This window comes from Pteropus medius, unplaced genomic scaffold (assembly GCF_902729225.1).
Source record: "Pteropus medius unplaced genomic scaffold, Ma_sr-lr_union100, whole genome shotgun sequence".
NCBI lineage: Eukaryota > Metazoa > Chordata > Mammalia > Chiroptera > Pteropodidae > Pteropus > Pteropus medius.
In genome coordinates, this window is record NW_024340699.1 from 16,732,580 (window position 1) to 16,750,623 (window position 18,044).

At 54.7% G+C, this 18,044-nt stretch overlaps 1 protein-coding gene across 3 annotated transcripts in view; it reads right to left on the bottom strand.

Annotated features, from left to right (window-relative positions):
- Positions 1–18,044, bottom strand: part of SNX8 (sorting nexin 8) — a 38,262-nt gene extending 20,218 nt beyond the window's left edge. For all 3 annotated transcript variants that reach the window (XM_039879592.1, XM_039879581.1, XM_039879572.1), the window contains exon 1: positions 17,906–18,044. In XM_039879592.1, coding sequence (XP_039735526.1) covers positions 17,906–17,999 — 94 coding nt within the window. In that variant the 5' untranslated portion in view covers positions 18,000–18,044. The remainder of the gene's footprint in view (positions 1–17,905) is intronic.

Genomic DNA, 18,044 nt, shown 5'->3' on the forward strand with positions numbered 1-18,044 from the left:
GTGTGTATGAGTACACGTGCGTGTGAGTGTATGTGGGTGTGTAGAGTGTATGAGTAGTGTGTGTACGAGCTCATGTGCATATGAGTGAGTGTGTGGGTGTGTAAAGAGTGTGTATTAGTGTGTGTACGAGTACATGTGTATATGACACGTATGGATCAGGAGTCCCCCATATCTTGATGGTGAAGAATGTGTGGAGACCAGAGCTCTAGAAGGTACCTATACTCTCAGGTCGCCCCAAGAACCCAGCCCCCAGCTGTGTAAAGACATCTTGACGACGCTGAAGCTGCGTTATACAATCTCTTAAGAGACCACACAGATCCTCAATCATGAGCCAACAGGCGTTTCTTAAGCACGCACTCCAGGGCGTGCAGCGGTGAGCAGGACAGGGTGGCTGAGCCCGCTCATTATGGAGCCGCTCTGTCCACCACTGTCGGGCACGGTCTGGGGAGAATGGGACTCCTGCAGTGACAACTGCGGCAGCACCTGAGGTTAGCAGAAGGGGGCTGGCACGCAGCGGCACGCACGCTCCGAGAGGGCAGGGACTCGCCAGCTCTGTCGCGGACAGGCCAGCGGCAGGGCGCGCTGCCAGGCGTGGGGCGGGGGCACGGCGGGGGCCCGAGGGAACTACTGACACTCACTGGATTCGCAGGCGGCAAAACCAGCATCTCCAGAGAAACGCGGTCTCATGTGGCTACAGCCCTGTGTGTGTGGAAAAGCAGGAAATACTAAAGGTGAAAGGTAAGGGGGGACAGTGCGCTTGTCAGAGAAAACACTGCAGATCATTTATCTCATAAGGAACTAGGGTCTGGGAGATAGAACTTTTACAACTCAGTAAGAAAAAAAAGAGAGAGAGAGAGAGAGAGAGACTATCCAATTTAAAAATGGGCAAAGGTTTGGAACAGACATTTCTCCAAAGACCCAGCAATGGCCAGTGAGCACATGGAAAGATGCTCAACATTGTCAGCCGTCATGGAAATGCAAATCACAGCCACAGAGAGATACCACCTGCTGTGGGGGCTCCGTGCAAAAGTAAATGAAAAGACTACTGAAGGGTATGGGAACCTCACGCAGGCTGGCAGGTGTGTAGGTCGTGCAGCTGCTTCGAAAAGCGTTGGGGATAATTACTATAGGACTCGGCGATTCTATCCCAGAAATGTCCCCAAGCGAGAACGTATGTCCACACGAGACCCGTATGCAGCTGTATTACGCACGAGAGCCAAAGAGTGGAAAAACCCAAATGTCTGCCAACCAATGAATGGATAAAGAGAAGGTCCACCTACACAGTGGAACATTATTCAGCCATAAAAAGGAAGTACAATCGTGCTACGACAGGGGTGAACCTTGAAACAGGATGCAGAGTGAAGGAAGCCAGACACAAGAGCCCATGCGTGGGCTGGCTCCCCCCACACGGAGTGTCCAGAAGAGGGGACGCTCGGGGCAGGCACAACAAGTGCTTGCCTCGGGCCGGGGCTGCAGAAGTGGGCTCAGTACTGGAGAACGGAGGCCCCTTCAGGGTGATGACACGCTCTCGAATCGATCACGGCGGAGACTGCACAAGCTGAATGTCCAAAACCCCTGCGCTGTGCACTTCGCGTGAGGGGAGTGGGCGTCAGGAGCATGATGTCCATACAAGCCCTTTCGATGAAAACGAAACTGCCCTCGGCAAGGACCTTCGCAAGTCCTCTCCTCTATAAAAGCCACGAGAACGCTGGCAAAAGTGGTCAGAATCAGATTTTGCAGAAGCCTGGGAATGGACCAAAGGTTTGCAGCAATACAGGGCCCATTTCCTGATGTGATCATTAGTCTGTTAAAATGAGGTCACACTGGAGTGGTGGGCCGCTGACGCAAAGCGACTGGGGTTCTGATGAGCAGACACAGTGAAGACCCAGACACACGGAAGGCCACGTGACAGAGGCAGAGACTGAGGCACTCCCTGAGGCCAGGGAGCCCAGTGGGGCAGGGCCTGGAGCGGTGACAAGAGCCCTCTGGGGGCATGAATGGCAATGCCTGACTGCACACCTGTGCTCTCCACACCTGAGGCCAACGGGTCTCTGCAGTTCCAAGCCCCCAGTAGAGGTGGTGCTTTGTTCTGCAACCACAGGAAACTCACACAGGGGACTCTACAAAATCAGCTCTGATTTCCAGAGTTACCACACTGTGCTATGTAAACTGTCTGGTTTTCAACAAAAGTTTACAAGATGCTCAAAGAAACGAGCAAATGTGGCCAAATACAGGGGAAAACAATCAAAAGCAAGCGTCCAGAGCAAGCCAGGCATCGAGCTAGGCAGGCAGAGACCTTAAACCAGCTGTGTTACATATGTCCAGAGCACCGCAGGAAGCCACCTACGGAGAGATCAGGAAAAGTATGAGAACACGTCACCTTAAGTGACATCAGTAAACAGAGAAGTTACAAAAAAGAACAAGATACAAATTCTAGACCTGAAACGTTCAATAATTGAAATGAAAATTTCCCTAGCAAGGCTCCACGCAGATCTGAGCGGGCAGACTCCATAGACCCGGGCATCGGTCAGTTGGGATCTTCCAGTCTGAGGGGCAGACAGGAAGAAGAACAAGGTGCGTGAACAGGTCCTCAGACCTGTGTGCCACCGACAAGAGTGCCAGCATGGGCACCCTGGGAGTCCCAAAGGCAGGAGGGGTTTGAAAGAACAGCTGAGTAAATAATGGCCAGACTTTCTCCAAGTTTGATATAAATCATCCAGGAACTCAAAAAAAAAACTCCAGCCAGGATAAACTCAAAGTTCACAGTCAGATGCATCTTAACGACACTGTCCAAACCATATGAAGACAGAAAATCTTGAAAGCACCAGGACAGATAGATGCAAAGGCACCTCTGCAAGGTGAGAGCCGACCTGTCGGGAACCACAGGGCCAAGGCAGTGGGGTGACCCACCCGAAGTGCCGGAAGCCAAAACTGTCAACCAAGCTGGCTGCGGCCAGCAGACCCGCCTGCGAGAAACGAACCCATGTGACGAGAGGGAGCGCGCCAGCACAGGTGGCTCCGTCGCCAACACACAACACAGCACAGGTGTGTCTTCATTTGTGACCCCTCTTCTAGCTGATTTTAAAGACGTCTACATAAGGCGATGATGATCATGTGTTCTGATGGGCACACCATTTCCACAGACGTAGTTCGTGTGGACAGAGGGGCCGGGCTGGAACTGTGCGGGAGCGTTTCCCGTGCTGCGGAAATGAAACCTGTTAACGCAAGCTAGACTGTTTGACATGTGACTCTCACGGCAATCTGCAAGAAAACGACAAAACATGGTAACTGAAACAAGGGGAGGACATGGCAAACTAGAAAATAAGCACTTAACGGGGCGAAGGAGGGAAAATGCGAGGGTGGGGGAGTCGCTGGGGGGCACAGAAAGGTCCCTAACAAAACGTTTACAGGAGGCGGCTTTCTCTGTTGAGGGTTGGTTATCAATTCTGACGGTTTTCTTGCCGACTGACAGCCTGATCCGGAATGTAATTCAGAAACGAACAGCAAACGACCACACGCTACTGAGGAATCTGAACTCTGATCACAGGAGAATTTAAAAGACATGCTGCACTCGAAGACACTGTTCTCGCTCTTCGTGGGGCTCACGATTCCAAATACCACTCTACTAAACTAGGGTACCCATATTTTTCCAAAAAGAATTAAAGAAAAAGAAAGAAGCTACACACATGTTCAGGCCCGGAGCACTCACTGCAGAAAGGGTGGGGTACACGAGGAAGACCGGCCTGCTCTGGAGCGACCGTGAAGTTCACCGACGGGACGTCAGTGCTCTTAGCAAACAGACGCCTTCTCGAGCCATCGAGCAGCCCTGAAAGACCAGTGCCTGGACGACGCGCAGACACCCACCCGTCCCCACAGAGACAGGACAGTTAGACAAGGGTGGCGGCCAGGCCCCATGCTGGGCGGCTGGGGGCAGAGGGCGGGTCTGACCGCAGACAGAGGTGGGCTGAAATCCAGTCTGTTATTCCCTAGCTGTGTGGCCTAGCACGTGACCTCTGAGCTGATAATCAGTAAGATGGAGCCAGGATGCCAGCCCTGGGCCTAGCCGTCACCAGCCTCTCCCACAGCATTCCCTCCCCGCTCCAACCCCGTCGGCACAAAAGTCTCTACCGTGGGATTCAGACTCATCCCGCACCCTTGAAAGGCCACTCACTGTCCCTGAGACACTGGGCAGGGCAGTAGCCCTCACACCTGCAGGCTGAGTGCCTCAGGCTACTGCCGCCTTACAGCGGTGGCCATGTGGGGACTGAGCAAGGCTGAGGCCACAGAGCTGATGATAACTCCAAGGAAACAGTCAGTAACCCTTCACCTCCATCCTCGATGTGTGCTGTGCCCATCCGAAAAAATGTGCAAGTCCACTGCCTACAATTTAGACTGCAGTCCCCCCACTACACGAGGTGCTCGGGGCCATCAGCTCCACCCTCCCACCAATCAAGGCCTCACATGTGACGTGGGCGAGGCTCACTTCTGCTCCTCTCTGGTTATCTCCATGCCCTGGCAGAGATGCTGCTGGCTCCGGGGGCCGAGACAGGCCTGGCGGGTGTCGCAGACACTGGTGGGGAGCCCCAAACCAGCTCCCAGGAGCCATGTGACCCACAAAAGCGCCTCTCTGCAGCATGAAAGGGGGCAGCGAACAAGCAGCGTTCAGTATTCAGTCAGCTCTGATAGTTCTGTGATTCTCTGAGTCGGCTCTCCACGAACCAGAAGGAAACTCCAAACACACACACAGAGCCACTGTCCTTCCCCACACACTGTTGCCAGCACCCGAAAGCAGCGATCGACTCTGCCAGTTACGCACCCAGAGAGCTCCAGCTCATGTCGTCGGCTGGCAGCTGGAGCCCTTACACACCAGAACCCAAAGCACCGGGAGACACAGGTGTGCCCAGTGAGCCATGCCGTCACGCGTGCCCTTGCTTCGTCTAAGCGAACATTAGCAAATGCTGGCCGATATGAGAGTCATGGGCGGGGGACCCTCTGCACAATGGGCATGGGCCAGACACCCAGCCGGCGCCCAGGCTGTTGCTGACCCGAGTGGAGAGGCTGCACTAAGCACCAGGAGGCACCAGGAACCCAAGCACTGCGGGGTTCTGCCCGCTGGCACAGTGCTCCTCACAGTGCAAAGTGCTTTCCGGACCATGAAGGGCCATTTGGCCAGCACGGGCAGCCAGTGGGGAAGGTCCTGATCGGCCCTGTCTGGTGGCAGGGTGGAATCGAGCGTGTCTTCTGGCCTCAGATTTCAGGGTTCGGCCGTGACACGGATGTTCCGCAGCCACCGCCCTCGGCTGCAGGTTCACCAGCATGTGCGGGCAGCAAGGGCCCGTGACAGCAGTCACGGGGCTCAAGGCTCCACACGGAGCGGCCTGGCAGGGTCGTTCAAGCACAGTTAGGACAGCTACCATCAAAGAAAGAACTGCTGGCAAGGACGTGGGAGAGCTGGGATCTTCCCGCGTAGCTGGTGCGACAGCTGCTGTGGGAATCGTCTGGCAGGTCCTCACAAAGTTAAACAGAGTCGCCCTGTGACCCTGTAGCCCCACCTCTGGGTCTGCACCCAAAGGGAGTGGCAGCGGGGCCCTGAAGGGGTAGGTGCACCCCCTGTTCACGGCAGCGTGGTCCACGGCAGCCAAAAGCCAGAAGCAACCAAGTGTCCATCGATGGCTGAATAGATACGCAATGTGGTGCCTATGCACAGTGGACAATCACTCAGCCTTAAAAAGGAAGGGACTCTGCCACCTGCTGCAGCGCGGACGCACCTGGAGGACAGAGTGCCGAGTGAGATGAGCCAGTCACAGGAGGACACGCGCCGCGCGCACCCAGCTGTGCGAGGTCCCTAGAGGAGTCGGATCCACAGAGGCAGAGTGTATGGAGGTGCCAGGGCTGAGGGAGGGGTGGGGAGTGTGTAATGGGGACTGAATCTTGGTTTGGGAAGATGGAAAGTTTTGGATACGGATGGTAGTGACGGCCGCAAAACAGTGTGAATGCACACAATGCCACTAAACTGCACACCTAAAATGTTAAAATTTTATTTTATGTCTTTTACAATTTAAATAATAAAAATAAAGCACTGACTACTGGGCCCCGCCTGAGCCTCCGGCAGAGACTCCAGCAAGCGCCCTGGAGGCTGCCGTCAGGGGGGCGGTGTGGGGGGCGGTGTGACGGCCTGTGTGAGAGCCTCTGGCAGAGCCGCTGGCAGAGCCACTGTCGCAGGCAGGGCACACCGAGGGAGGGATCCAGTGCCTTGCCCAGGCCCAGACCTCAAACCTGGCAAAACCCAGGTGCTCGTAAAATGCTGCCACCTGCTTGCGCGCGTGCCCGATGGGACCGAGCCATGACAGGCCAGACTACCGCGTTCCCACCAAGCAACACGCAATGGGGCAGCAGCTGCCCCCAGCTTTCAGCACGAACTTGCTCTCAGGCGCATGGAGCTCCTTCCACCTCTGATCACAGCCTTCCGTTAGCTGCGCTATTATTCTGAAGTCAACAAACTGTTCTCAGGAAGTGGAAGCAGAAGTTTCCTTGTCCTTATCGTGGCCGTGGCCTCAGACATGAGAATTCAGCAGTGCCGTGGCCAGGGGACGCCAGGCACACCCCTGGATGACGGGAGACAGAGCTGTCGCCCCTGCAGGAGGCTCTCACCACCAGCTTGCTGGGTGTCCCTGACTCAGGGGCTTGGTTAAACACACACTCTTCACGGCCTTGTCTTCGTTTTTCCCTTTAAAACTCTCCGTAACATTGCGATACTGTGAAGAAAGTAAAATCACTCGGACCCTATGATCTATAGATCATAGACGGCCACGTTCGTCTCGCACGGTGCTCTCCGCCTGCACTGGGCTGGAGCAGACGATTTCGTCAATATCGAGGGTGTTTCTGCATGAGCACATTTCTCTTTAAAATTTTCTGTAAGAGCAAAAACCTCCTACGCTCTTAGCCACTCAGCTAATCGCTGTGAACACTGTTCGCAGTGATTCCATTCGCTCTTTCATCTTACGTGCCCTTCAAACGCACTCCCGTTTGGCTTCATTGCAAACGTTCCAAACACACACGTGAGGGGGCACAGCACCGGAACCGGCAACCGGACCGCAGCGAACTCACTGACCACGCCGTGCGGCCACACTGCTCCTGAGAAACATTTTCAGTGAAACGGTACAGATGCGCACCCGCCCCCCACCCCTTTCTACTCAGAAGCAGCCACTACCGTCTGCTGATGGTGAGCAGGTCCTGGCACTTTCTCTACACTGAATGTCCATAAAATGTGTGAGACTATTATGTGTAATTACGTATGAGAAACGCAGCTACTTCCCTTTCCCACTGGCCCTTTAAACTCGTTTATACTGAAGCAGGCAGACAGAAAAGCGCACACGTCCAAGCCGTCCCGCTCAACGAACCCACAGGCCAGTGTGACAAATGGCACCCAGAAGGGACGCCAGCAGCGAGCCCCCACACCTCCCGCCCCGAGGGTGGCCGCCGAGCCGTGTCTCCTGTTTGCATCAGGTACAGACTCCGGCCGCGTTCCTGCTCCCGCCGCCAGCACCCCCTGTGCGGCCAGGCCGCTGTCCACTGCTGCCTCCGGCACCCGGGGTCTCCCTACCACGCACGGAGCTGCGGCGCCATCCCCGCACGCGTCTGCTGGGCACGTGCCTAACCTAAGGGTGAGCGGCTGGGCCGCAGGGTCTCACGTGCTCAGCCTGGGACACGCTTCCCGTTCTGCGAACTCACCGCGCCAGCCCGCACGCACCGGCGCTCTGGATCCCGCCTCTCCCGCTCGGCGCCATGAGCCGCACCTCTTTCAAGCAGGTGTAGTTAATTCACCACTTTACCTGGACTTTTTCCCTCCTACGTCAGCACCACACCACTGTCCCATCTCCTAAGAGGTTAAGGTCACCACCTGTAGGGACTGCGTAATATCTCAGATATGGAACCAAAAATCACTCAGCTGTTCTCCTATTAACTGCTTCCTGCTGCCAGAAATAGTCTGAAAAAGATCCTCATTCGCCAGCTGTGCTTCCTTCCCTCCAGTCCCACATCCCTTCCTGCTGACAGACGCGCTCAGGGAGATATGCCTCAGAAACCCACTTCGGAGACTCACGGCGCTTACCTCAGCCATCTACTGGGTGCACTCCAGTGGCAGCAACAAAGAAAAGGCTAAAACTTAGCTTCAGAGTTCTTAGAATCAGAATGGCGATCACTTAATGCAAGGTGCCCTCGAGCCTACTGCCACCCCAAAAAAGTCCTGTCACCCCTTCCAGCCAGCACCTGCTCCCTGCCACTCCCCTCTCCAGCCACAGTGGCTTCCTCGCTGCCCCCTAAACACAGCGCGTACCTGCCGACCTTAGAGCCTTCCCCCCGAGGCCCTTCTCCCAGAGACGGTTTCCCCAGCCCCGCCCAGCCAATCCCTGCCCCCCCGAACCTTGGTGCAAACATCACATGCTCAGTGACATTTACTCAGTGACCACTGCACCTTACAGCTACCTCCCGCCACAGCATCCTAACACGTGTCATTCACTCACTGTGGCTGCCAAGTTCTGTCCACGTCCCACTGCAAGCATGTGCCCTCCAGGACCACAGGCCTTTCTGTTAATTCTGCATACAGTAAGCGTCGCAGTGGTCGAGAGCAGTGCCCAGTGCACAGTCCAGGCCCGTATACGTCCGTGGCCCAAACGAAAGGAACCTGTCCATGTGAGCGAGAAGGCCACGCAAAGCTGTCAAGGCCCGGCACGCTGTCCTCAGCAGGGTGACGGCTTCGTCTCAGTAGTGTCTGGCTAGTGACAAGAGCCAAGCCTCGGTCAGCTCCAGCAAAGGGCAGAAGCCCTAACGCAGAGGGCGGAGGCAGCGGGAGCCGCAACGCCGAGCCCTGGGCAGTGACCCCCTCCTGCTGGCAGGACCTTCCCCCCTCCGACGTACAGCTGCACCCGCCCCCCCCCCAAGAGAACACAAGCCCACCCGATGATAAGCCACACTGCGCGCCACGTGGCTACGCAGCCTGCGCAGCAGGAAGGCTTCGTCCCGCTGTGATGACGTGCTGGACCGGGAAGCGAAGTATGAATAACAATTTCTTAAGCCTCCTCCAAGCCTTCTGGTGCTGATTAGTCGAGAATTTCTAAGCTGAACTCCCTCCGGCCTCTAAACTCAGCTCAAACACCACTTGGCCAGTGACGTGCTTCCCAGGCCCCAGTGGGAGCCCGCTGACCCTCCCACGGTCACGGCTGGCTTGGTGGAGGCGGGCACTGGGACACCTGTGTGCAACGGCGACCACTGTTAAAGCAGAAGCCATTCCCAGTGAAACCTCTTTGTGCCTGGAAGCTTCCTGGATGCTCCGCGTGACACCTCTAACCCTGAAACATGTGGTGTCTAGCCCGGCGCCTGGTGTGCAGCACCGGTCAAAGGACCGGGACGCCAGACGCTGCACTCCCAGCCCAGAGCACAGACCGAGAGAGTCGTGGGCCTGGGGACAGTGCTCCCTCAGGCCCTGTGTTCGACCACGTGACAACGGCTCTTGTTCTCATCAAGAGCCACGACTCTCGAAGTCCCGCTAGTGCGCGCAGACCACGGACCATCCCAGGGTGGCCAGGGGCACATGCGAGCCGCTCACACCCACACACAGACAGGGTGCCGCAGGCTGTGAGTGGCCATTCCTTCCCGAGCGACAGCAGGAGACCAGACCAACGGGGACGTCACCGGCTCGCTCCTGAGACATCAGGAAGCTGTCGGATACTCCTCTGACAGAGCAGAGCAGAGGGGGCAGCGGGGGCCGCTGCTGACCCCGCCTCTGAAAGGACTGTGCAGCTGTGTCTGCCCCACAAAACGCCTCCGGTCTCTGTTTGGGGAACGCTCAGGGAGGCCTGATGACTTTTCCCAGGATTTAAAAGGAATACCGTTTTAGCTAATTTGGGGAATCTTGGAATAACTTACAAAGTAGGAGTTCAAAGTCCCACTCACTCCCCCAAAAAACCCCCATCTCTGTTGAACTGAATTCAATCTGTTTTTGGATTTTGTTTTTTAAACAGTCACCCTGGGTCTGAAAGAGACTCAGGTTTCCTAGGGCCCTTTGACATGAAAGGGAAAACGCTCCAACATGTGAGACTGGACCAAGCGTGCCTGGACCCCGGGGCAGGCTACCTGCAGCACCGGCATCTCGGCCAAGTTAGGGGTTTCCAACAAACTTCCAAGCAGTCGCCCAACATCACAGCCGAGGCAGATACGATTAGATCCATTTAAACAAATGCTTACAACCTACTAAAGGGGTCGCAAGGAGGGAGACCGGGCCCCTGCCTTCCAGCGGCCTGCAGCGTGGACAACCGGGGACGCAGCTCATCAACCAGGAAGCGAACACCTCCTCGGACGTGGGCACAAGCGCATCAGGGGTGGTGGGGACCGTCACGGCAGGGAAGACGTGCGGCAGTTTCCCCCCCACTGCTAAATCTGCACTGAATCTGGAGGCCTCGTCTCCATGCGAAGAAGGCAGGCTCTCTCCGGGCGTCTCCCAGCTCCAGGGCTGGTTTCCGGCCGTCTGGGACCCTCACGGGACGAGGGAGCTCGGCCTCGCTTCAGAGCTGGGGACGCCACTGCTTGAGAGCGACTGCGCTGAACTCGGCCGGAAACAAGCTCGGCTTGACGCCTGGTCCCCAGGCTGCAGGACCGTTTTCCGCAGACGTGGCCAGAGCTTCAGCCCCAACTGTGCAAAGAGTGGCTCCTGCAGAACCGCCTTGGCACACATCTCCCTGCCGACAGGGCCCCCACTGTGTCCCCTGCCATCACCGTAAAGTGCGCCCCCTCTCTGAACAGAGGGCTTCAGGTAGACTTGTGAGCGCGGTCATATGTAGCATCTCGCTGTAAAAACAAAAACAAAAACAAAAAAACAAAACAAAACGCAGAAAGGGGACAGCTCTGTGTCAGGGGATGGCTGGGTGAGTACGCGAGGCCACCTAAGTGACTGCAGCAGGGGGACACCACCAGCCCCACTAACTGGCGCCTGACGCCTGCGTGTGAACCAGCTCCACTGTTTACTAGCTGTGTGGACAGGACCGCTGGTGACCCACGTTCCCCATCTGTAAAGTGGTGGTGATGAGACCGCATCCCTCCCGGGCCACCGTGAGGGCTGGGCCGCTTTCCACGCGGGGCGCTGGTGGAGCGCCCGGCACACAGCACGCTGTCTGGGGGGCTCATTACCAGCACAGCCACACCACCGGCCTTTCCGCAGAGCTCACCCCGAACGAAATGTCCACCAGGGAGGCAGAGGCGGGGACACCTGCCACTCGCTACCACGCCGTCTCAGGGGAAGCACGCCGCCGCACGCGACTCAGCTGACTTCAGATTTCTGCAGACTCCCCTGGGAGTCCCCATTCGCTGTCTCTCAGAGAAGGAGGACTAGCAGGCATGAGCCGGCACACACTCGGACCTTGCTGAGCGTTGCAGGAGCTGAACACGCGGTGCCACGCAACGCCAGCACCGAGTGGCCAGTTCTGGGAAAGAGGACCCACCGCCAACCTTGACTGGAAGTTCTCAGGCGCTGCGAGTTGAAATTACGGTCCTGAAGATAACTAACTGTGCTAAGTCATGGGTATCACCTGCCTTTCCTCTGCAGCAGATGGCCTGTGCAAAGAGATACTTTTAGAAGCAGATGAGGCTCCCAGACATCCCCCCTGCCACGCTGCAGGTGCCAGTGGCCCCTGAAACAGCTGGGCACACCAGCACCCTGGGCCAGTGCCAACGACACTCAGACGCGGACGTCGGACACAGCAGAAGCAGGGGGTCCGCTGCGGTGAGCTGCAGCGCTCTCCATCGGGGGCATGCTAACACAATAACACACAAAACTCACTGAAACACCCTCCGATAATAACTGGGGTGCAAAGTTAAGGGCCCCAAATTCCTACAAGACTATTTTAAAACAAGATCCTTCGCGCCCACCTTTGCTGACCAAGCCGCATGTTGTTGGCAAGTCCAATTAACGTCCTAGGGTGTCGGGTCTCCCCCAACATTTTCTACTGTGAAAGAGGTAACGCAAATAAACAATGGGATTAAATGTCTACAGACGGCCTAACAAACCTGTGTATGACGAGCACACGTGGAACCGCACCTGAGTCAAAAATTGAAAGCCCCCCTGTCCTGTACGCCCTGTGGATCGAACCCCACCCCCCACCAGAAGGGACCACAGCTTATCACAGTGTCTCCCGCTCTTCACATACAGTCTCATCACACGTGTCATCCGCATGGTTTTGAACTTTATGTAAATCGGGGGTCAGCTGCTGTCTGGCTTCTTTCGACATCCTCGGCAGAAGGCGAAGAGACTCGCTTCTTATATTTGCAAAAAGCCACTGAATGGGACATCACATGGACACCCAAGGATACCTGCCTGGCTCCTAAAGCCTAACAAGTGAGCTTCCTAAAACTCGGATCCAACGTGCGCAGCTGGTGACAGTGGCTACCTCTAGGCTGGGGAACTAGCTTGGCGGGAGAGGGACTGTTTACCAAATGCAAGTGTCAGGACAGTTTGCAATAGTGATTCAGTTTCTGGAAAACATGGTAAGAGATTCTTTAACTTGAAGTTTATGACATTAACACTTTGGAAGTACAAACATCATGTTCTCTGATGCATTATTAGGCAGATATTAAAAAGAAGGTTATGAAAACGGTTTTCATCAGTGCAAAGCAACATCACGGGAAAAGGACACTGCGGCGAAGGCTGAGAGGCACACACGCAGGAAAGGGGGCCACGCGCGACACAGTGGCCGCGCAAAGCGATGGGATCACGGAGGGTTCCCTGGGCCGAGGGTGCGTACGGTTCTGTCACTGTGCGACCACACGCTCCCCAGAGCGCCAGTTCACACCCAACGCGAAAAGGTCTGGTCCGGTGACAACTTGTTCATAGGGCTTCTTAGAAGACAACCTCACCAACACGATCAGACATTCCTGGGAACGTCTCAGACAACCTCTCGGAGCCCGTGCCTACCCACGACCCTCTCCAGGCCCCAGGACGTGTTTACGCTTGCTGAGCGTACAGACTCCAGATCGGTGAAGAGCGCCGAGACGCCCCGCCACCCCACGCCTGCTCCACACACACACCCCTCCCACCAGCCACGTGCTCGCCTGCACTCCTGCCCGTGAGAATAGCAGGAAGTGGGGCCTCGGCCCTCCGAGCTCAGCTAACAGAACACCTGGCTCGGGCCCTCCTGACGCCCCCGCCCTACGCGATATTTTAATACTGACATTTTCCCAAAGAGCATCTAAACGCTCCTTAAGTCTGCTTATGATTTCTTAATGGTTCTGTAAGAAGAAAGTGCGAAGGGCAAAAACACTGCAGCTCTTCAGAGGGCAACGTCACCCTCGCCTCCAGTGGGGTGTGGGCCCCCCGCCTGCACCTCTAAGGCTTTCATCCCGGGATCGGCCCCCTTACCACGCCGAGGCCCTGCGCTGCTGTGCAGGCCACCCTGCCCACGCTCAGCTGCTTCCAATCACCCCAGCAAATGCGATGAGCAAAGTAGCATTTTTGTGCTGCATTTTTCTTAGGAAGGAAAAATAACACCCAAACAGAATTCCCCTGCCCGGAACACACCACTTTCTTGCTAACCACAAATTCTGCCAAAATCAGTTCTACATAATAGTGCTTTGGTTGGTTCCTCTTTCTTCAAATGGATACATTTTACCTTGCAAATTGTGGGAGGCGGGGGGCGGGGGCAGAAAGAGTTTAAAAACCCATTACACAAACTTAAATAATATTCACATAGCTACCACTGTAACCAAAGCAAAATGAGATACTACCCTGAAAACCTTATGATAAAAACGTAATTCTATTCCAACATCTGAGCCCCTTCGCCATAGCAGAGATCATTCTAGATACTGGGATGTGAAGAAAGTAACAGTTTCTGCCCGTGAGGAGCTGGCACTGGAAACATGTGTCATGGACAGAGAAGGATGGACACAAACAGTACCTTGAGGTGTAATTTAATCACAGTCCAACGCATACATCTTAAGTGACAGCGCAGTGAATTCTGACATGTGTGCAGGCAGAGAAGCAGGCTAGAGGGGGTGACTGGAGCACAGAGGGCACGGAAATCGCCCAGGCATGCAGACGGCGGGGCGGGGGGCGGGGGGGAGCAGATGGCGGGCAGAGTTCAGACCTGACCCCACACACACAACCAGGAAGCATCAGGAGGGTTTGCAAAGACAAATGGCTCGGGGCTTCCTCACCGGATGGAATGAACGGAATGCCACAGAACGAGCGGTAACAGACGCGAAGCAGAAGCCTGTTCTAAGGGCGGGGTGCATGAGACTGCAGGAGGCGGTGGCAGCCTGCACACACCCCCACCGCGCCTGACGCAACCCTCACGAGTCCGATCAGACAAGCACACACTCTTTGCCCTTCTTTTTTTTAACCTTTATTTTTCAATTACTCTCGACATTCAATTTCATATTAGTTTCAGGTGTACAGCATGGTGGTTAGATGTTTATGTCACTTAAAAGTGATCCCCCAATTAGTCTAGTTCCCACCTGGCACCATAACTAGTTATTACAGTAACACTGACTACATTCCCTACACCGTACTTCGCGCCCCGTGATAGTGCTGCACTTCTCAATCCCGTTGCCTTTTTCACCCAGCCCCCAGCCCCCTCCCAGCTGGCAACATCAGTTTTTTCTCTGCATCTATGAGTTTGCTTGTCTTGCCTGTTTGTTTTTTTTAGATTCCACATATAAGTGAAATCATGTAGTGTAGTATTTGTCTTTCTCGGATTTATTTCATTTAGCATAACATCCTCTTGGTCCATCTATGCTGTCACGAATGGCAAGACTTCATTCCTTTTTTAATGGCCGAGGAATATTCCACTGTGCTACCTCTAGCATTGGCTGATCCACTGTTATTATGCGTTTGCCTTTGTCAATGAGAATTTTTTTCTTTGCGATATTTTCTTAGTCATATTATTTATTTATTTATTTTTCTCCTTCTTATAGAAGTCCCTTTACCATCTCTTGTGATACTGATTTGGTGGTGATGAACTCCTCCAGCTTCTTATCTGGGATCATTCTTTGCCATTATTTTAAGTCACAATCATTGAGCTTTTTATAACCTCAAAACAGGCCCTGAAATAAACCCTCATTCTCCACAGTCAAGGAACAGAATGTTCTGGTCAATCATCTATTTTGATAGTTATAACTTCAATTTAAAATCCACAAACAGTTTATGTCCAAACCACAAAAAGAACTGCTACAAATCAGAAAGAAAAAAACAATCCCATATGAAAATGGGCAAAAGATATCAAGTCAGTTCAGAGAGGTCATCCCAGGTGAAAATACTACAAGAAACTAAACCTCCTTAATAATCAAGAATATGCAAATTAAAACAAAAATGAAACACTTTCTTAATTTTCCTAAGTCTGAAGGGAGTTTTAAAAATGATATTTTGTGTTGACGAGGTTATGGGGAAAGAGTGCTTTTAATACATTGCTATTGTAAGTTTAAACTGGCAACGGTCACCAAAGAGGATAACGTGTCAGTATCCACTAGGACGGAGTGTGCCAAGCCCTATGGCCCAGCAATCCTGCTCGTAGCATATCTACTAGTGGTCGTCAGGATAATGCCCCGCAAAGATGTCCACGTCCTAACCTCTGACCTGTGACTCTGACAGGTTGCAAAGCAAAGGGTGATGATGAGAGCTACGGAGGAAATTCAGGTTGCTAATCACCTGACCTAAAACCAGGGGAAAGTTGTGGATTTTGCAGGTGGACCCAATGTAACCCCAGGGGTCCCTACAAGTGGGGAAAGACAGGAAGAACCAGAGGGATGACAGCTCAGGAAGGATTTGGCTCAGAGCTGCTGGAGAAAGGGCACCCTCAGCCAAGGAGCGCCAGAGGCCCCTGAAGGGGGGAAAAGCCCAGGAGGCACGTCTCCCCCAGGGGCCTCCACTAAGGGTGCAGCCCTGAACACACCTGGATTTTAGCAGAGACACCTATTTTCAGCTACTCACCTCCAGAACTGTGAGGTGATAAATTTGAGCTGCTCAAGCCACTAAAAGTGGCGATTTGTTACAGCAGCAGAAGACGACTAATACGCCACCCTAGGGAACCACGGGCGGCATGCACAAGGAGGTGCATGTTTTCTGAGTACAGAGTACAAAATATAAAAATGGAACTGAGAGGGTCCAATGCAAACTGATAACAGTGGTCTCCTCTGGTAAAGAGGGGTGACTATAATGGTCTTTAAAAAAAAAAAAAAAGAAAGTGTGTTCGTCCATGTATCTTATAACTGAAAGCTAAATTCCTAGGAAGGGAGTTACCATTCACAGCTTACGCCTCATAGAATTAGAGTAGAAGACTCAGTGCTGGAGGCTGCAGTGAACACAGCGTTTTTTTCTGACACTTCCAAAGGTATCACAAAGACCTAGACCTCACCGTCCCCACAGCTAATACTAATGGGGGCGCTGGCTGTGCAGACGCAACACCAGAGGAGATTCATTGCACATCCGTGCTTCGACGAGTCGAAAATCAACCTTTGCGAAGGGGTGAGATAGACACATATTGTCCATGGACAAAGTGCATTCTGACTCCAGGATTCCCAACTCGAGCCCACCCAACTTCGCTCCCAACACACCCCTTCAAGCTGCCCATGTGGGGCAATATGGATTTTGCCCGTGTGGAAAAGGTTTGCTCCACCACTTCGCCTGCCTCACAGGACGGGTGAAGGTTTGAGATAGAATGGAATGAGGTGACGCGCTGTCCACTGGTTCTGAACCCCGCTTGGGACTTCTCCCAACTATAGGAAAGCGCTCTGTAAAGTGAGATGTGCCACACTGTCCATACTACAAACATGCCCAATAAAACCACCGAGGCCCAAGGAAGGCCAACTGCCTGGGAAGTCCCCCGGGGCAGTATCAGAGAGCTCTTCCTCACTTAAATGACACCAAAACAGCAGCCAGTGGGGAAGTCCTCCATGAAACACCTAGGTAAAAGTCCCTTCGCCTACAGAGACCACATCCAGCGACTCTGAAATGCTTGATAATCCAGGGGGAAGGAGAATTCTCACTCAATCACAAACCCCCATTTCCAAGTGTGACCCAGCCAAAGGCTCCAGTCTGGGGCCCGGGTATAGGTGGGGCAGAGTGGCCCACGCTGGGCTCAAACATATGACTTCATGAACACAATGTTCTAAGCAACAGCGACAGCCATCACATGTTTCCCCTACACAGCACCCAGTGAAAGGAAAACAACTAAAGACCAATGGCGGGGACTGTCTACACTCGGACTCCCCCGGGGTCTTTCCATCCGGCAGGCTAATCCAGTGCAGTGGTCCCCCAAGCCCAGCAGCTTTACCGCCACTCCGGCTCCCCTTTTCTCCGGAATGAATAAACCAAGAGCCCTCCAAAACTCACTTGAAGCGTAGCCTCCTCAGGGACAGCTTGCCAGACCCCTCAGGCGGAGTCCCCCAACTTTGTTCCCCCTTTCCAAGAAGAAACAGTAAGCCACACCAACATCCACCTATTCAGCAGGTAGAGGGCTGGGGGGACATTTAAATAGGGGCACCCTAGAAAAGTTAAGCATGCTATCTGGCGTTTGTGCTCATCCATTAAGAAAAGCGCTTAGAGAGAAATATGGCCGGTTTACAGATGAGGCCAAAGGGCTTGCCGCGCCCGCGCAGGTCCAGGGGCTGAGCCCCAGGCGGCCGGACAGGGCGACACCGCAGGACGCGTGGGGCCGGCGGGCCCGCTGACCAGAGGGGTCCGGGCAGTCCCGGGAAGACGCAGCCCAGCGCACGGGGCCACGAGCGCTCCGGGGAGTGTGAGGGGAGAGGGGACCCGGGGGGGCGGGGAGGGCGCCGGGCGTCCGGGGCAAGGGGTGAGCCGAGGGCCGCGGGGTCACGGGCGGCGCGGGCCCAGGTGGGCCGCCAGCCCGCCGGACCGCCCTACCTGCCGCCAGTGGGTCCTGCTCCTCCGCTGCCTCCGCCTCAGTTGCCGCCGCGACTGCTGCCGCCGGCAGCCGGTCCATCGCACCGCCAGTCATGTGAGCGCGCGCCACGTGACTTCCTCCGCGCCCGCCCTCCGCGCC